Source organism: Scyliorhinus canicula, chromosome 6, assembly GCF_902713615.1.
Source record: "Scyliorhinus canicula chromosome 6, sScyCan1.1, whole genome shotgun sequence".
Lineage (NCBI taxonomy): Eukaryota > Metazoa > Chordata > Chondrichthyes > Carcharhiniformes > Scyliorhinidae > Scyliorhinus > Scyliorhinus canicula.
This window is the reverse complement of record NC_052151.1, coordinates 132,940,565-132,961,644: the sequence shown is the minus strand read 5'-3', so window position 1 is coordinate 132,961,644 and position 21,080 is coordinate 132,940,565. Positions and strand designations below refer to the sequence as shown.

At 42.6% G+C, this 21,080-nt stretch overlaps 1 protein-coding gene across 2 annotated transcripts in view; it reads left to right on the top strand.

Annotated features, from left to right (window-relative positions):
* The first annotated feature begins 827 nt into the window (after nucleotides 1-827).
* LOC119967507 (syndecan-1-like) overlaps nucleotides 828-21,080 on the top strand; it is a 61,288-nt gene continuing 41,035 nt past the window's right edge. The window contains exon 1 of one of the 2 annotated variants that reach the window (XM_038800163.1): nucleotides 828-1,057. In XM_038800163.1, the coding sequence (XP_038656091.1) occupies nucleotides 998-1,057 (60 nt within the window). In that variant the 5' untranslated portion in view covers nucleotides 828-997. The remainder of the gene's footprint in view (nucleotides 1,058-21,080) is intronic. The other variant, XM_038800162.1, reaches the window with a different exon arrangement.

The following is a 21,080-nucleotide window of genomic DNA, read 5'->3' as shown; positions in this document are numbered from 1 at the left end:
GCCGGCTACCTGACTAGTTGAGTATTTCCAAATTGTTCTATTTTTTTTATCTACAAAGCAGTAATTTCAGTGAACCCTACTATCCCCAATGTGTCTCCTCTGTGGCATGGGTAATACTATGGCAGAACAGTTTAGTGATATGATTCATGTATCTACAGCCTATAGGATGCAAATACTACTGTATTGCTTATCCTTCAACCTTTGAACAACAGCGATAAAGTTGCCAGTGAATTTGGCTCTAGGTAAAGTTACACTGTTGTACTTTATCATTCCTGTGTTGGCTTTAGCAGAGTGAGTGCCTTTTCTGCAACATACAGACAAATATGGGCACGAAACAGAAAACAAAGGAAAATCATAAACTTAAATAATGCCACATTACTAGTAGTCTCTATGTACGCTAGTCTATGGGTGGCACGGTAGCACAGTGGTTAACACAGTGGTGCCTCACAGCACCAGGGACCCGGGTTTGATTCTGACCTCGGGTGACTGTGTGGAGTTTGTACTTTCTCCCCGTGCTTGGGTATCTTCCGGGTTCCCCCCACGGTCCAAAGATGTGTAGGCTAGGTGGATTGGTCAGGCTAGAAAGCCCCTCTAGTGTCCATCCGTTGGGTGGGGTTACAGGGAATGGGCGGGGTCTAGATGGGGTGCATTTTCGGAGTGTCGGTGCAGACTCGATGGGCCGAGTGGCCGTGTAGGGATTCTAGTCCACGCGATGCGTTATTTTGCCATTTGATTTATTTGAATAATGCAAATTGATGAGTGGAGTTTAAAAAAAAAGAACGCAGGCGTTGCATTTCCTCCCCAGGTGACTAATACACTGTCAGGTTTGCTGGAGGCTAGTACTTTACCTCATAGTGTGGGTGGTGGAGTGTTCCCGGTGACGCCAGCCGGGAACTTACATTAGTCGCAGTTCAGTCAGATCACTTCAGTTGGAGCAGCTTCACTAATTGTTCAGAGGGGTTACCATTTGCCGCGACTGAAGACAAAATAAACCAAGATGACGCCACAATTCAGTCTCAGATTTCTTTTGACCATGGGATTTCCTTTCGTCCTGCTGGTAAGTTTTGTATTTTATTGAAGTGTTTGTATAAGATTGAAATTAGATCGAAAGTGATTAAACTCCAATAGGAAGGGCTCACACGTGAATGATTTCGCCTGGAGATCGGGTGTGAATGGGGGAAAGAGAGCGTTTTAACTTTCAAAAGTAGTGTCTCGTTTCGCAACCTTGAGCTGTAATCCCCTTGCGGAATATCCGACAAATAGGCGCGGAGTTCAGTCTGATTCCAGTTTTTGCCTCTAAAAGCATTATTCCCCAGCATGTTCTTGACGGAGGATCGCGGAGTTCCCCGCGGCTGATAGTTACCTGCAGATTGCAAGACGGGGTTGGAAAGCGCAGCGGGAAGTTTACTTTGCACAGGCGGAGAAGCGAGAGAACCACACATAGCTGGAGACACCGAACCAGAGACACATGGATGCACAGCTAGAGGCAAGAGAACGCACAGACAATGAGCTCATTTTAAATTCAAGACTAATGCCCTATTATCAGCATATTGCAACTTTCTAATTTCTAGAATCCGTCTCGTACAGTTAATATATTGTGCCAATCGAAAGTGTCCAATCTCTCACTGAAGAATACATCTTGCTTTGATGTTCTCAAATCGATTGAATGCTGCCATAAGCCTTGAGTATCACACACCTAAACTCGACTTTCTATGGAATCATAGACCGGTGAATGTAACCTGTGAGAGACACAACTTGAATCTCACCTGGAACAATAAATGTGGCCCACGTTTTATTCTGAATGGGACCCTCCTATGACGTCAGTTGGCCAGTGGTCATACAAAGCTGATAAAGAAATGTCTTCTAATAAGAAAATAAATAAATCAAACATTTAATTTGATTTTCATTTAGTAATAGTTTAAAATTCCTCTAATATCCCAGTAGCATCAAACGTTTCTTTTAGGGGGCATGGTATCACAGTGGTCAGCACTGTTGCCTCACAGCGGCAGGGACCTGTGTTTTACTCGTTCTCCCCATGCCTGCAGGTGCTCCAGTTTCCTCCGACAGTCCAAATTTGTGCTGGTTATAGGCGGCACATAGCTCAGTGGTTAGCACTGGGACTATGGCACTGAGGACCCGGGTTCGAATCCCGGCCCTGGTTCACTGTCCGTGTGGAGTTTGCACATTCTCCCCGTGTCTGCGTGGGTTTTGCCCCCAGAACCCAAAGATGTACAGGTTAGGTGGATTGGCCACGCTAAATTGCCCCTTCATTGGAAAAAAATAATAATTCGGTACTCTAAATTTATAAAAAAAACAAAGTTGTGCTGGTTCGCTGGATTGGCCAGGCTAAATTGCCCCTTAGTGTCCAAAGGTGTGCAGGTTTGGTAGGGCTGCGGAGATGGTGGGGGGGGAGGGGGGGGGGGGGGCATTGGCCTAAGTAGAGTGCTCTTTCAGAGGGTCGATGCAAACAATCAGCTATATGGCCTCCAGCACTGTAAGGACTCAATGGAATCTATGGAGGGGTGGTTCAGCATTTCCAAAGACAACTTCAGTAAGACATTACATCAACAGTTGATGTGATGGAAATTGTGTGTGCAGCCACAAATTGACCATGTGCAAATGTTCTGGATCCCCCATTTTCGACATTGGGCACTGGCAGAGCTTTTGTTTGCTATACTGGGTAAGACTGGCGTGAGGAGGTCGAGGGATCAAACTCAACTTGTCAGGAGGTAGACTGAGCTGGGATATGCGGAATGCTGAAAGGTCGGGTCTGAAGGTGTGCACCTGGGAACTGCGGAGACTTGCAGGCTGAACCAGGTGGTATAACACAGGGAAGCAAGAGCAAAATGAAGGAGTTCCTCCAAAGCCACATTACTGGCCTCAAAATGATTGAAGGAGATAGAATGAGAGGTGTAGGGTAAGTAATTGTATAGATTTGTCTGTCTCTGTCACTGCGTGCTGTATAGCTATTTTTGTGTAACACTCAATGCCCAGCCCTTCACTTGAACAGGAGCACTGCAATTCTGGAAGAAGCCAAAGTATTGTTTTGTGAAATCATGTACAGGTAATGAGGGCATACATGTCCTAACTGTTCTAAAATATATAAAGTTCAGACATGTCTTACTCTACAGAATGTTTTAATTTGTCTTGAGGACCTGCCAAATACGAACAAACGAACAAGGAGCAGGAGTAGGCCATTCAGCCCCTCGAGCCTGCTCCACCATTTAACATGATAATAGCTGCTCTGATGGTAACCTCAAATCTGCACTTCACCTCTTCCTGATAACATTTCACCCCTTTGCTGACAAAGAATCTGTCCACCTCCCCTTAAAAATATTCAAAGACTCTGCTTTCGCTGCCTTTTCAGGAAGAGAGTTCCAAAGACTCATGACCCTCTGAGTGAAAATGTTTTTTTGCCTCATTTCTGTTTTAAATGAGCAACCCTTTATTTTAAAATAGTGGCCGCTAGTTTTAGATTCTTCCATAACTGGCACATCCTCTCCACATCCACCCTGCCAAGACCCCTCAGAATCTTATATGTTTGAATCAAGTCGCCTCTTATTCTTCTGAAATCCAGTAGATACAAGCCTAGCCTGTCCAACCTTTCCTCATAAGATAATCTACTCATTCCAGGTATTAGTCCAGTAAACCTTCTCTGAACTGCTTCCAGCAAATTTGCATCTTTCTTAATAAGGTGACCAATATTTTATACAGCACCCCAAATGTAGCCTCACTAATGCCCTGTACAACCAAATCATAACCTCCCTACTTTTGTATTCAATTCCCCTTGCAATAAATGATAACATTCTATTAGCTTTCCTAATAACTGGCTGTACCTGTATACTAGCTTTTTGTGATTCAGGGCAGCACAGTAGCATTGTGGAAAGCACAATTGCTTCACAGCTCCAGGGTCCCAGGTTCGATTCCGGCTTGGGTCACTGTCTGTGCGGAGTCTGCACATCCTCCCCGTGTTTGCGTGGGGTTCCTTTGGGTGCTCCGGTTTCCTCCCACAGTCCAAAGATGTGCAAGTTAGGTAGATTGGCCATGATAAATTGCCCTTAGTTTCCAAAATTGCCCTTAGTGTTGGGTGGGGTTATTGGGTTATGGGGATAGGGTGGAGGTGTTGACCTTGGGTAGGGTGCTCTTTCCAAGAGCCGGTGCAGACTGGATGGGCTGAATGGCCTCCTTCTGCACTGTAAATTCTATGATAAATTCTATGTACAAGGACACCAGATCACTCTGCACTTTAAAGTCCTCCAATCTCTAACCATTTAGATAATATGCTTCTTTTTTATTCGTCCTGCCAAAATGGACAACTTCACAGTTTCATGTTTGACAGATCTTTGCCCACTCACTTAACCTAACTATATATTTTTGTAGCTCTCATGTCTTCTTCACAACTTACTTTCTTACCTATCTTTGTGTCATCAGCAAATTTTACAACCATCCCTTTCAATCCATTCATCCAAGTCACTTATATAAATTGTGAACAGTTGCTGTCCCTTTATCCTTAAATTATTACTTCCAGCTACTTTATTAAAGGCGCTGTACCCATTCAAATTGGTACTGTTGGATATAACTATCAAACAAAAATATATCTATATTGGAGGATTGGAAGGTTCAGTGGTTGAAACATCTCCCTCTATCTCTGACTAATACATCAACACTTCTTGGTTTCCTTATTTTCTGTTATGTGTAAGGAACATAATGGAGTATGAACAACCTTAATCCAAATTTTCGGCTCAAGTACAATACTTATGAAAGCCCAAAGATAAGGTGAAGGGAATGGACAGTTGGGGATGTTCTGTATTCAGGGCAGCTGGCAGAACAGTTAGAGGGTGTTTTTCCTTTTGTCTGACTGTGGAGTGTCCTTAAACCTGACATCAGTTGCTGAGTGTACAGAATCTAGTGTTTCTGGTTTTCTTGTGCAGTATCTTGGTAACCATTTTGTTTAAATGGTGAGTGTTTAAACGAACCTGAACTGCCTGTTCATACTCGCCTAGAGCTTGTTCAACAGCACCTGTTGTGGCAACAATATTATAACCTTGAAACCTGGATGGAAGGAAGTGGGATAACATGTTTTGAAGAATTGAATTCCTAGTACCTTCCACATGGGAACGTATGAAAATACACGCCTGGAAAAGGCACTGAGAACCATCTGCACAGTCCCCAATAAACTATCAGGAGGATTGAGAATACGTTAAAATTATTTTTTTCTCAATAAATTTCAACTTTTCTATTCAAAGGTTACCACATGATTTAGTTCCTCAAATATATCAGAAATCTTTAATGTAAAAAAAAAGCAGTTTCGCAACCAAAATGATTCAGGGTGGACTTAGAGTTGTGACATCGAAATCACCACTAATTTTGCAGTATGAAGTCCACCTGGACTCAGCTCAGGAAATTTTGTCGCACCAACAAGAGACCTGTTTAAATGCATCCTCAGCATAGATTACTGAACTGGGAGATACAAACTAGGAAGTTGTGTATGCATTAACTTAAATATGGAACTTTTCTAACCCTTTATAAAGTTGTACGCTGTAACAAATCCGATAGCAACTGCTGCGTAACACCACTGCATCTCAGTACATAAATTCATAGATTCATAGGGTGCGATTTCCAACCCCACGATGGGCCGGAGAATAGCGGGAGGGCCTTCCCGACATTTTTCCCGACCTCCCGCTATTCTCCCCCCCCCCCCCCCCCACGGCCGCCCCACGCACGAATCGCTGCTCGCTGTTTTTTTACGGCGAGCAGCGATTCTCCCCTATCCGATGGGCTGAGTTCCCAGGCCTTTACGGCCGTTTTCACGAACTCCAACACACCTGCTCTCACCGTTCGTGAAAACGGCCGCAAAGTGCCGTTCTCGAGAACCATGGCATCGATTGGCACGGCCATGCCAATGGTGGCATGGGCCCGCGATTGGTGGGCACCGATCGCGGGCAGCGGGTCCGAACCCCGCGCACTCTTTGTTCCTCCTCCGCCCCGCTGGATCAGTCCGTGGGGCGGCTGAGGGGCATAACGGCCCACGCATGCGCGTTTCACGCATATGCGTGATGACGTGATGCGCGGGTTGGAGCCGTCCAATCCGCGCATGCGCGGCTGACGTCATCGTGCGCGTCAGCCGCCGTTACCCTTGGCGCGCGGGCTTAGTGAAGTTCGCTAAGCCTGCGATGCCGTGGTTCACGGGGCCCCGCTGCAAGCCCCGACCGGGGGGGGGAGAATCGGGTCCCGGGAGGGGGCGCGGAGGCTGCCGTGAAACACGGCCAGTTTCACGGCAGCCTTCACGACTCGCCGCATTTGTGGAGAATCGCACCCATAGAATTTACAGTGCAGAAGGAGGCCATTCGCCCCATCAAGTCTGCACCGGCCCTTGCAAAGAGCACCCTACTTAAGCTCACGCCTCCACCCTATCCCTATAACCTAGTAGCCCCATCTACCCTTTTGGATACTAAGGTGCAATTTAGCATAGCCAAGCCACCTGCAAATGTTTGGACTGTGGGAGGAAACCTGTGCACCCGGAGGAAACCCACGCAGACATGAGGAGAAAGTGCAAACTCCACACAGACAGCCATCCGTGGTCGGAATTGAACCAGGAACGCTGGAGCTGTGAGGCAGCAGTGCTAACCACTGTGGCACCATGCCACCCACACTGTTGCCTTTTTACTACTATCCAACTGCCATTAACACTAAAAGATCCAGTCAATTGATTGTTATTATCACTACTATATACTGTGATCTGTAATATAAACCAACAACATCAGCATAGGTGAAGAATGTTTAAGTAGAGATTTCTCACATTGTTCACTTACTGAAAACTTAAGAGGGAGATGCTTTGAATCTGAACCTCAATAATCAACAAAGTTATTTACCTTCTTTGATTTGTTCACCGGACGTGGACATCACTGGCTGTGCCAACATTCTTTGCCCATCCCGACAGTAATTTCATTGCAGTGTTAATGTAAGCCTACTTGTGACATTAAAGATTATAATTTTTTTTTTAAATGCCACTGAGAAGGTGGAAGGTGGTAGTGAGCTGCCCCCCCCCTCCCCGATTCTCTGGTTGATATTTTATTCCTTGTTCCATACTTTGTGTTTTTAGATGCCATTATCACTCTTGCAATATTTTGCTATTGTACAATTACTTTTAGATGCAGTTGATTATTATTAGCCAATTGACATCTGTTACCATGTAATGAAATAAAGTTTGATGTTGCTGATGTTTGTGGGGTAAGGGGGGGGGGGGGGGGTTTGCTAGCTGAGGTGTGATGGGGAGTAGCTTTGAATAGATTTTACATTATCTAGCATTTAATGAGCAATGAAGCAATAATCTCAAAGGAAGGGCACCCTTATGGGAAAAAGATAAAGTGATTTTGTAAACCGACCACTAGGTGGCAGACCTTGTGATAAACATCAGCATCTTTAATATTGTTGAAGCCAGTTGTGTGTGTTCAGGGCGGGGGGTGGGGGAGAACGTTATCTGTTCACTAATTTCAGATTCCAGTACTTCCTTGCTGCCCATTATTTTCAACGAAGTTTGGCTTCTATTGGATCAGAAAGCTAAACACATCCTTAGTGAAAAAATGCTTTTGATTCTATCTTCTGCTCGTAAATTAATATTTGTATTCAGCTGTTGCATCAAGTCATGTTCACAATGTTAAAAAACCGTCCATACACTTTGTCTTGGTGGAAAAGGAGATGTATATTTTGGCTTTAAAATAGCTGATCAATTAATTTATTAGCCCAGTAAGAAGTCTCCAACACCAGCTTAAAGTCCAACAGGTTTGTTTGGAATCACTAGCTTTCGGAGCGCTGCTCCTTCCTCAGGTGAGTGACTCACCTGATAAGGTAGCTGCGCTCCGAAAGCTGGTGATTCCAAAGAAACCTTTTGGACTTTAACCTGGTGTTGTAGACTTTTTACTGTGCTCACTCCAGTCCAACGCCGGCATCTCCACATCATTTGCTAGCCATCATTGATAAATAAAGCAATTTAAGTTAATGCTTATATTTCAAACTGTTTATTGTTAAAGATTGCTGGAGGCACCTCAACATTCTTCAATCCTCTCGAAGGGTGTAGTGGTTAATATGCATTAAAATCAGATTATCGATCAGATAATTATTTATTTCATTGCTACAAGTAAAATTAGTCCTAATTAGTTGACTTAAAATCAAGATACTAGAATGATAAACAGGAAGAGTAAACTGGACCACAGGGAGATCAAATGAGGCTAATCTAAACTTGTCCCAACAATTCTACGATTCATTAGAATGTTTCTATTTGTATTTGTCAGTAATGTATTGTCTTCCATGTACATACAGTTGTCTGTTTTAATGTAAGCTTTAAGAAAGGGATCTAATAGCCATGGCCTGGTTCACCTTGCAACATTGCATCCCTGTCTTTCTCCCCTGATCTCCATTATTGCTACTCTTATCACATCCCTATTTAACAATGTCTGTATACAGCTAACCAACCTCATTTATCATGTCACATAATTGTAATCTTGCCAATTGTGCGCAGAGGTGCTTTTGGCAATCATGCCATTAAAAAAACATACAGCTTGCCCACTTCCTGTTATTTTCTCAGGTTATTCCATTGCTTTTTATACTTGCAAGATTATCCAGAGCTGCATGGGAAGGTCCTAAGTTGTCTGGACCAGGTCTAATCATTGCAAGGTCTTAGCAATGAAGTAGGTTAGCTAGTCAAAAAGTCTACTGTCTGGAGTTCTGTATACTTGACTGTGTCAGGCCGTTCATCACTGAATCTGCCACAAAGGGTTCATTCCAATGTAATTTTCCAATGAGAGGTTTACCATCCTTAAGTTAATTCAATCCTATCAGAGATCTTGTTTCTCTTTTATTTCTCCTACCTGCTAGATTGCCGATGCATGCCAAATTTTAATATTCTTTACATAGAGGGGAAGCAGGGTAGCATGGTGGTTAGCATAAATGCTTCACAGCTCCAGGGTCCCAGGTTCGATTCCCGGCTGGGTCACTGTCTGTGTGGAGTCTGCACGTCCTCCCCCTGTGTGCGTGGGTTTCCTCCGGGTGCTCCGGTTTCCTCCCACAGTCCAAAGATGTGCGGGTTAGGTGGATTGGCCATGCTAAATTGCCCGTAGTGTCCTAATAAAAGTAAGGTTAAGGGGGGGGGGGGGGGTTGTTGGGTTACGGGTATAGGGTGGATATGTGGGTTTGAGTAGGGTGATCGTGGCTCGGCACAACATTGAGGGCCGAAGGGCCTGTTCTGTGCTGTACTGTTCTAAAGGTGAGATTGTTTAACCATTTAATTCCAGAGAGAACAAATAAAATGTTATATCAACTTCCTCAGTTGGTTGCATCAAACCTGCTACGTTTGAGCAATGTTTTTAGGCACACTCATGTTAAAACGTGAAAGAATAAGATCCATTCAAGTTATCTTGTTCTTTCCAATTTCACATAATTGTGGAGTGTATCCAATTTATTTAAAGGAAGCGAATAATTGTTGGTGAAATTAAAATAAATCTATTTCCTTCCTTTTTACTACTTCCAAAACAACTCAATCAGGATTCCAGCACATTATTAATGTAAATTTAAAATCTATAATGCTGTTTTCAAACCTGACCAGACAGCATTTGCAGCAGAACGGGAATCGTCAATTACCATAGACCAGGCATGAGAAAACCATCTGAACCTTAGAGCTTCAGACATTTGAGAGCCACAACAAGTTGCACAACCTTTACAGACACATTCAGCCTAGGAGAGGAGGGACCAAAAATAAATCATGCCCAAAAATAGTGCCATTTGAACAGAGCCCTGGTTGCTTTCATTGTAAAATATTAGGCCTTCTGTTCCAAGCAACCTCTAACTGCATCAAAGGATGGTTTACCTCCAGTGTTTAACTTGTTCAGATATTAATTCAGGTATCAACCACTTTTTGAAGGGCAAGTGTTACAGCTGCACCTATATAATGGCCCAGATTTTGTGGTGGTAATTATGGTGAAACCACCAGTGCTTACTCCACTGAACTGACAGCAACCATGCTTGGAGAGAAAGACAGGTTTCAATGATTCTCCAGACGATGTTGAGGCAGTCCAAGACTACAATAAATTGGCAATCTTATCATTTATCAAGACTTTTTAGGCTATTGATCTTACTGTAAAAACTCTTAAAAAGATTCCACCTTAGTCGAATGAAGTGTAACTGAGTTAATGACTCTCTAATTTCATAATTACTGTTAAACATTTTCACTGGCCATGAGAAGCTATTCTGTTTTATTTATGCAATTTCAAATTCCATGATGGGTTAGTGGAAGCGAGGGTCACTGCAGAGACAGCAGTTGAATACTTCCAAGTGATTGCCGCTTTACTGATTGCTGCCATCACTGCTGCTGCATGTCAAGGTACTCTTTACTTGGTACCAGATTTAAATTGCCATTGGGAAAGGGGAAAACCAAGCCACATGGATCACTGGAACTTTTCTCTTAATGGTCAGCAGCGATGCAGTTGTTTTACCGCTGACTGCAAAGTTTGGACCAGGGATTCATTTAAGTGTCTTTGAGTATTGTTGAAGAAGAGGCATTTTATTGAAGCTATATATTCATAGGCAGGGGCCTGTCCTCTGCAGGCAAAAGTCACATGTCCAGGCATTGCACCTTTTTTGAATAAACAAAAGCATAGGGGACAATCGTTCCTGGTGTATTCGCCATGACAGTATCTTGACCAATTAGAGCCAACTTGCCGACCATTTGACACCCCTTTTCTCATGAAATATAAATGGTTGTCCTCTTTGAAATTTGGCATTCTTGCATCAGTTCTGATGAGCGCAATAGCTTTGACAGCTGCCTGTTTTTCCTGCAATATTCAATTTCAGTACTGCCAGCTGACAATTGTCCTTCTTGACTCGGAGCTTGATCACCAGTGTGAATACTTTATCCCCCCAAGTTTCTAGGTTAAACTCCACCCCACTGCAAAAAACAAACAACTTTTAATACTGGAAATAATTGGATTAAAATTAACATTTATAATCCTTTGTTGCAAAAAGATAGAGTGCTCAACTCTAGATGATAAAATGGTCTTTGAGGAGGAATACAATGCAAGAAATTTGTTAATGTGAAATGAAAACAGGAAATGATGGAAAAAGCTGTTTCACTCTCCACAGATGCTGCCAGACCGGCTGAGATTTTCCAATATTTTCTTTTTTTATTTCAGATTTTCAGCATTAGCAGTATCTTGCTTTTATCAAACTTATTATTGTGTACAGGGACATGGTAAATCATTGTTAGCTAAGTCTGTTTTTTAAGCTTCGGAATGCATAGATGATAAAATTGCTTTTGCAAAATGGTTTTTCTTTCTTCTCTCCGCCTTCTCCAGCCGACATACCAAAAGGTTACTGGGTTCAGATTTCTCGGCCGTCAACTTTCCTTCCATGCTTTGTGGGTGCTGGTGTTTTTTAGACAGGAATGGAGGAGGATAAATTGCGTCAGCTTATGTTTGGAGAGTGTGAGATAGAAGGATTAGTTCCAGAAATGTTGATCCACATCGTTTGTTTGAATTATTGTCCACTGTATATTTCCATGTATTACTAGAATTGTGGCGCATTCATAAACACCATTTAGTTGGAACTGCACAACTCTGAAAAGCAATAGTTCAATGAAGCAAAATGGTGGGGATAAGTATAATTTGTGAGTTCTGTCTGTTCATAGAACATGTTTGTATTTTTAAGTCTTATCTCCAGATTCCTCAACGAGTGCCTCATCATTGAGAGCTGGCTCCTTCCCATTGTAATTAGTAATTATGGACTGACTCCAGTGATTGCACAAAAAATAAATTTGGAAAATGCAGGTTAACATGTAAAAGTATTACCCATATTCCTGTTGTCTATAATAGTTATTCAGGAAGGTAAATTAGTTTTTCAGTCTTTGCATTTTTGGATATTCAGATCAGCATAGGTCATACAATTCTGGAAATATTGCAGTTTGGTTGTTTATGGCAGCTATCCTTTTGATAGTTCAGTCTGTAAGTTTCTATCCAGAAGGACCAAAAAAGTTGGAACTTATTTAAAAAAGGAATGCTTTTCAATCATACTAAGGAGCCAGCTATCATTTGAGCCCTATTATGATCCCAGACCAAACCCCAACAGTGGATAGGATACTGGACCGAAACCCTAATGTTTTAGTATTGTGATTTGCCCTCGGAGTGATTGCATGAAAAAATAGGAATTTGGTATTTTAAAAACAAAACTTTATTATGAATACAATACTCAACTCTTTAACTTCACACCTGAAAAGAACAGCTCACAATGACTTCTTAAGCACTACTACACAATTTTGTATTAAACAACAAGAGTAAAAACATACAACTCTCAATTCAGCTTAAAATAAGCATGGCATAGAGTAATACATGCTTCGCAGAATAGATTTGGCTCTTGTTAGAAACCCTTCAGATTCTGGCTGAATATCTTCAAAAAGCTGGTTCACCTGGCATGTTTCAGCTTCTTACTTGTCCTCAGACAAGACTGGTCTACTTTTATTTTAACTATCCTGCTGTGAGAGAAAACTGTCTTTACTTGTGGTCACAATGAGAGTTGCCAGATCAGACTTCAACTCTCTTTAAAGCTTTCTCAAAAAATGTCTCTCTCCAACCCTTAGCTCCACCCAGCACCAACATCATCTCGACAAGCTGACAAACAAATTAACTTTCAAGAGACTGAAAGCACATTAACTCCCAAGAGACTGTCCCCAGTCAAATCATAGTGCATTAGCCCAGACTGAAAAACATATTCCTCTGTCATTTTCACCTTCTGGCTGCTAAAAGCTCCCAGCATCTACAAAACAGTTTTATTTTAAACAGGACCACTGCAGTCATTCACACTCTAACCCCAGGCTTTTAACCCTTAAATTGCCCAATACATATATGATCCAATATTCCTAAAATCTTCCAGTCGTCACAGCCCTAAAAGTTGACCTTAAGTAATCTAAACATGTCAGTTAGTAGAAATACATACAGAAGAGTGTGTGCATGCCAATATAGGCAGGCACTCCAAATTAAAATGTGAAAAACTGGACCAGAGACAACAATTATCCTTCATTCAGAGTTTAAAAGCATTTAATTTAATTTTCTTTGTTCTCCGAATCTTTGGAGGACTACACCTTAATTTTTGTTTTGTGTGTTTGTCATGTGCTGTATTGCATTTGGGTTTTTTAAAATCACAGATTCACAGAGCAGATGTGTTGCCTTAAGGCTCTATAATGCAGTTTTACCTGTTCAATGATGCAATTTGTATTAAAGTGCTGCATCAGCAGTTTTACGTATGGGGTGAAGTTAAACCTGATCTTGCATCACATTTCCTACATCACAGTGCAACAATTTTACAATCTTTCATTTTACCAATCCTTGGCTGGAGCGCCAGTCGTTAATGGGGAATTGATTCACAGCTATTGAACTTTCTATGATTACCACAACCCTCTGTAAAAGTTTTTTTTTTAATATGCATATTGCACATTCGTAGATGAGGGTTGGCATTGATGTCACTATGAACCAACAATACAATTTTTGAAATTAATAATAGAATACAGCACCGAAGGAGGCCATTTGGCCCATTGTGTCCTTCCAGACTTGAAGTGTAATTCAGCTAAACCTGCCCTCCCCACCTTTTCCTTGCATTGCAAATGTCTTCTCTTTAGATAATTATCCAATTCCCTGTTGAAAGCCACAATTGAAACTGTTTCCATCTCACACTCAGGGACTGCATTCCAGATCCTAAACACCTGCTACGTAATAACAGTTTCCCCCAAGTCACCTTTGGTTCTTTTGCCAGTCACCTTAATTCTGTGCCTTCTGGTACTCGACCTTTCTGCCAATATGAACAGTTTCTCCCTATCAACTCTGTCCAGTCTCTTTATGAGTTTAACAGCCTCTATCAAATCTCCTCTCCACCTGCTATTCTCTAAGGAGAGTGGCCCCAACTTCTCCAATTTATTCGTGCAACTGAAATCCTCATCCCTGGAACTATTTTCATAGATCTTTTCTGCACCCTCTTGAATTCCTTCTCATTCTTCCTAAAGCATGCTGTCCAGAACAATACTCCAGTTGAGGTGTTTAATAAACCATAACTGTCCTTGCTTTTGTACTCTACGCCTTTCTTTTGAAGCCCAGGATCCTGTATGCCTTATTAACTGCTTTCTCAATCTGCCCTGCCATCTTCAATGACACCAGGTTACTCTGCCCCTGCACCCACTTCAGAATTGTAATATTTACTTTACATTGCCTCACTTTATACTTTCTGCTGAAATGTACAACTTCTCACTGTACTGCAATGAATTTCATCTGCCATGTGCCCATGCATTCCGCCAGTCTGCCTATGTTCTCTTGAAGTCCATCACTATCTTTGTTACAATTCTCAATACATCCAAATTTTGTGTCATTCGCAAATTTTGAAATTGTGCCTTCCACACCCAAGCCTAAGTCATAATTACATGTCAAGAAAAGCCATGGCTTCATACGAACTCCTGGGGAACTCACCAAATACCTTCCTCTAGAAAAACAACCCTCCACCTCTAGTTTCTGATTCTTGTCACTTAGCCAACTTCATATCCATGTTTCCATTCTCCCTTTTATTCCATGGGCGTTAACTTTTATGACAAGTCTGTTATGGGGTACTTTATTGACTAGAAGCCCATGTACACTGGGCGGGATTTTCCAGTCTCTGACGCCGAAATCGCGTTCGGCGATTGGCCAGAGAATCCATGTTGGTGCCAAAATCGGGGGCGGCGGTGCTTTTGCGGTACTCCGCCCCCTCCAAAACAGTGTACTTGCAGAGTGCGGCGCACGCCGTATGGACGGCCTCAGAACATTACCTAAGGACCTCCCCCCGAGGCTCCGCCCCCGATGGGCCGAGTTCCCGATGGCGTGGGTCTCTCATGCTATTTCTTTGTCGGGAACTCGGCGTGGTGGCTGCGGACTCAGCCCACGCCGCCACAATCTGGGGAGAGCCGATCCGCGCACAGAGGGGGTTTTGCCAGGGGCTGGGGGCACTGGTGGGGGGTGGTCTGGGGGTGGCGAGCCTAGCCAAAGGGGGCACAATTTGGCAGGCTCGATCCGGCAGCGCCATGTTGCATGGCGTGGCCACTGCAGGCCGCCGCCGTGCGCATGCGCAGCCACAGACCCGGCAATCCTCTGGCCATATCAGCAGCTTAGCCGGGTGCCTGCTAGCCCCCCACCAGCCGACATCAGCACTTAGTCTCAGAATCGGAGAATCCAGCCCACTATATTATCCTCAACAACCGTCCATGTTACCTCTTTAAAAATCTCAATCAAGTTTGGTTAAACATGAAATTAAAGTAAATACTGCCGATACCGGAAATCTGAAATAAAAACGGAAAATACCAGAAAAACTCAGCAGGATGGCAGCATCTTTGAAATGAGAAACAGAGTTAAGGGGATGGATTCTCTGGCCCGCTGCGCCACATTTCGGTTTCACCCTGCCGGTGGGATGCTCCGTTACACTGGCTGGTCAATGGGATTTCCCATTGTGGGGCAGCCCCATGCCGTCGGGAAAGCCCCGGGGCTGATGGCAAAATGGAGCATCCCGCCGGCAGAGTATCCAGCCAGTGTATCCAGTTTCTCGTTCTAAAGGAAAGTCATGCGGACTCAAAACATTGGCTGGGATTCTCCATTGCGAGTCCGGCCACTACCGCTGCTAGCAGGACCTGAGAATCCTGCCCATTAACTTTGTTTCTGACTCCAGATGCTGCCAGATACACTGAGGTGTTGGTTAAACAAGATTTGCCCTTAAAAAAATCTTCATTAATCCATATTTGTCCAACTGACTGTTAATTTTGGCTTAGACTTTTAAAAAATGTCTAAAAACTTTCCCACCTCTAAGGTCTAACTTATATACTGGGTCTAACAATATTTTTTGAATAAGAATGTAACAAGGTCGAAATCGAACTGTGGACCCTGGCGCTGAAAGGCAGCAGTGCTAACCACTGTGCCACTTTACCATAATCCAAGATTGTGGTCAGGGCCTCTGCAGTTTCCACCATTAGGTTCCTGAGGATACCATAGTCATAGTATATCATAGAATTTACAGTGCAGAAGGAGGCCATTCGGCCCATCGAGTCTGCACCAGCCCTTGGAAAGAGCATCCCACTTAAGCACATACCTCCACCCTATCCCCGTAAACCAGTAACCCCACCTAACCTTTTTGGACACAGGGGCAATTTAGCATGGCCAATTCACCTAACCCGCACGTCTTTGGACTGTGGGAGGAAACCGGAGCACCCGGAGGAAACCCACGCAGGCATGAGGAGAAAGTGCAAACTCCACACAGACAGCCACCCGAGGCCGGAATTGAACCCGGGACCCTGGAGCTGTGAGGCAGCAGTGCTAACCACTGTGCCACCGTCCTGCCCCAAACATCTCACCTGGTCTTCGTAACTTATAAACTTTAAGTGTAGCCAGCTGTCCTAATATTTCTCCTTTACTTCGCATGTTTCTTTATTCACATTCCCTCTGAACTTTCTATATTGAGCATGGTTCTCACTTGTAATATCAATCTAACATCTGTCACACCTGTTAAATCTGATGTACCCCCCAAGTCAGCATGAATTGTAACAACTTTTGCACTATACTGTCTTCAGTCTCTTACAAAGTTTGATGTTATTACTGTACCAATCCTGCTGTCGTGACTTTTGGAAAGTGCAGAATGTGACCCTCAGATTTCCTCCAGCTGAAGTAAGATGAATTCAAATTCAAGAGCAGAAAATTGGCAGTGTCTTATTAGGCAGGCTGTATTATGTGTGACCAATCCAGTTTATCAACCTTCTGAATTTGAAAATTGCCCCATTTTTAAAAGTTAAATGCATTTTGTAGATTGTGGCATTCTGGTTGGAGGCACCAGATTTAATTATTCTCGGCGACTCATTCCGCTGGTTCTAAAATTTCTTGTGATCAGTAGGAATTGCAGTTAGTCCGTTCAGTTTCTTGGCAATTTGGATGGTGACAGTGTGCACCTATTTTAGAGCTAGCACTCTCACATGGGTGTTTAAACCTAAACCTCTCAATTTAGCAAGCAGTATGGGATTATTCTCAAGCACAACCTGCTGGCATCCATTTGGGTTTCAATGACTCCAAGATGACCTGCATGATTATGAAAATTAGGAACAAAGTCTGAAATTAGCAAGTCTGCAAAGTTTTAGGCATTTTTAATTATTAACCTTCTGCTGAAGTAGAACCCAGAGAGAATTGTCACTGGGATCTGGAATGCTTCCTCTCAGATTCCTCTAGGCTAAAGTTGAACAGTTAGCTTGGAAAAGAGTGATCCGCTCCATCAAACGGTACAATTTCAATTGGTTATTTTTGGGAATAGGGAATATTTGAGTATGCTGTTCCAATTGGCACTTCTGCTCTATGGCAAAATAGTGGGGATGCTTGGGATATGAAATATGAACAAAAAATGCTGGAAGAACTCAGCAGGTCTGGTAGCATCTGTGGAGAGAGAAACCGAGTTTATGTTTCTATTCAGATATGACTCTTCCTCAGAGCTCTGTGGACTTTGCAGAACTGTGTTGTGTCAGCAAGGAGACAATCTGCAGTTAATATTGAGCCAACAGAAACTCTGCATTTGGTGGGTTCAGAATTTCCTGTAAGTTGGCACCAAAAGATGGTCCAATGCCCAATTCTGATCAGAAAAGGCTGGGAAAATACATGTGTAAATCACTTACACATGCTGTTACAGCATGCCCATATTTATTCGATCTTCTGTCTGAATCTGTGGACTTTCTATTGAAATCCTTTGCCACTCAGGAAACATTGTCTTGACTGCTTTGAACACCAGATGCTAAACAAGAAATTCCTGAATTTATGCCAGTTTTGAATGGGCAGAAGGATTCAAACTCATATTTTCTCAGAGACCACAACTATATTTCCTGTAACTGCATCTTTATGACATCAAAAGGCCTGCATCAAAAGATGGCAAAGCTTCCACAGTTATATTTTCTGTGCCTGGTGCCTATAAATGATAGTTTGATGACTGTGGACTTTAATTTTCATACATAATGAGAGACATGAAGAAGGAATATGGCATAAGTTTTGCACTAATGGCATATTATTCTTTGGCACCATTTGTTTACACTGATTTCCGCTTGATTTGCACCAGTTTTTAAATGTTCCACCTTGTACTCATGCAATTTTTGTGACATTTTGATGTAACTCGCACTCTGGAATTTCAAGTGACTTGCTGGTTGTGCAGTTTCAAGGAATTTGGGCCTGCAGTGTAGGTTTCTATTGGGCTGCAGTGGTTACTCTGCCTAAACATGCTTGCTTTGAATATATTTCCATGTTACCAGCTGATGAAAGAAGAATAGGCGATAGCACATGGAAGTGTTTCCTTGTCAAGCATTCATTATTCAGGGGTTTAATGGGGTTAAGAGAACACTACTGTCTGACTAATGCTGGAGGAAGTGACACAAGTGTATCTAAGCTTTTGCAAGTCAGAACATGGGTTTTCTAGCCTCTGGGTGGTGGCAGCTGAAGTGTTATTGTGAAACAGAAATGACTCTTTGTAGGCTAGAAAGTGCTGTAATAACAATCCACCCATTCTAATTGTTTGACTATCAGAATGTTAGTCAGCAGCAAGATTTCCATGTTACTAATGTTGCCAAGCAACCTGAAGAACAGTGAATATTGTAACAGGCCCTGGCTTGTGCGTGTATTTTCATTCTAAGGGCAGGTGCATTTAGGGTGCAAATATGGTGCATTAACAGGAACGTCAAGTAACCATTGGTAGGGCCTAACCCACTTGCAGCAGCATGCCCTGAATTTTTGCGGTAAAATGTAATCATGCATACATAAAGTGCGATTGTTTCTCGAATCTTTGCAATATGAGAAGTAACTAGGTTATATGACAGTGGAGGTACTGGGCTTGGCATCTTCATAAGTCACCCTAAGACAGATTTCGAGACTGCATGATCTTGTGTACCCTGTAATTAGGTGAGCATAATGGTGTTCGGTGAAGTTATGGTTGATCTTGCTTCAATAATGTTTTTACAACAGTCAGTGAAATGAACTTGCATATATTGTTTATGTGCATTTTTAATTAAACACAAATCCTAATTAGAACGTTTCAGCCCGTCGACTCAAAATGCGACACAACAAGAGCAGAACTATTTTTGATCTAAAATGATCAAGCGATGACAATTAGCTTATCCTAATACTGGAGTCAGGGGTTTGGTAACTGCGGCAATGCAAGCTACAGATCTGCTGACGGTGGAGAGAGTGACCAGTGGGGTGGCCGGTGGGGTGCCTATCAAGCAAGCCATTTTTTTCCAGAATGATGTGGAGATTCTTGAACGTTGTTGGAACTTCACACTGCAAAGTACATGGACAGAATTCTATCACACTCCTGACTTGTGTTTCAAGAGGTAGAGAAATTTTGGAGAATCAGGAGGAGGATTGATTGCTGCAGAATACGCAACCTCTGACCTTCAATGATTTACTAATTAAGGGCAAGCCAGATAAATACATGAGGGAGAAGGGAATGCAATAATGGTCAGAATTCTCCGGTGTTCTCTGGCGGGGGATTCTCTGGTCCCATCGGCAGCGCACCTCCGCCTGCGGGTTTCCTGGCGGCATGGGGTGGCTTCAATAGCAATTCCCATTGACAGCAGTGGGAGCAAAGAATCCCATTTCCAGCAAACGGTGCATCGCCTCCCACTGCCAAGAAACACACTACTGGAAGGCTGGACGTTCCTGCCCACTATGTTGATATTGTGAGGTGAAGTATAAAGTAGGAGGAGGTTTGTGCAGGGAATTAAAACCAGCACAGACCAATTGGGATAGATTACTGTGCTCTAAGTTGAAATAAGAGCGGTAGACTGTAATTTTAATTATAATGTGACATTCAGTAATAATATTCTGCAATGATGCCTTTAACATTGCCTAACATACTCCAGATTGTTCTGAAGTGCGAAGGACAAATGGACATTGAGCCAGAGAGAGGGATAAGGAGACAAAAAAATAGGTGGTGGGTCTTAATGGACAGTAAGAAGTCTTACAACACCAGGTTAAAGTCCAACAGGTTTGTTTCCAATCACTAACTTTTGGAGCACTGCTCCTTCCTCAGGTGAATGAAGAGGTAGGTTCCAGAAACATAGACATAGACAAAGTCAAAGATGCAAGACAATACTTTGATGTCTTAATGGAGAGGTAACACTATTACAAAAGGAAATTTCAGAGTTTGGAACCTCATGGCTGAAGGCACAGCTGCCATTGGTGAAGAAAAATAGAGGCAGCCAATCTGAACATTTGATTAGAAATTGGGGTGTGCATGACAAAGAAAATATGGATGTTGGTATTAAGTTGAGTGCATCTTATTGAAATGCTTTATGATTATGTTCTATTGTTCAGATGTGAAAAATAAGTAACCCTGGGTCACTGTCTGTGTGGAGTTTGCACATTCTCCCCATGTTTGCGTGGATTTCACCCCCACAACCCAAAAGATGTGTAGGGTAGGTGGATTGGCCACACTAAATTGCCCCTTAATTTGGAAAAATTAATTGGGTACTCTAAAATTTAAAAAAAATTAAACACCAAGTTAGCTTTTTTAACACACATTTTCTGTGTGTTAAAATTATTCATTTTCTTCCTGAAAGGACGATGTTTAATTTCAGTATTTGATTCTCCTGAGCATATTTCTCTAACTTTCAAGCAGACAGCTGCTGAGGAAAAAGACAGCAGCAGAGCTGTCTTTAGTCAACGTAGCCAGCCTCATGCTACAGAATCCTTGTTATGTCATGTCAAAAACCCAAACCGTTGAGTGGCATTGGTTGAGTGGTAACTATGTGAAACTTAATAATTCTGTCCTCCAAGATGAAAAGCAAGTATGATGTAAATGGGAAGATGTCATTTAAAGCCTTTGTTTTTTGTCATATTCCGGCTTCTCTTTATATTTCCAATTATTTCTCAATGCAACGTATCTGAGTGTTACTGTATTGGAGAATGAATTTTGTAAATTTTGAAGACTTCAAAGAATCGGCGGGTGCTTTTCCTAACAGTGCTATGAGTGTATCTACTTCATGGATTGCGGCGGTTCAAGAACATGACTCA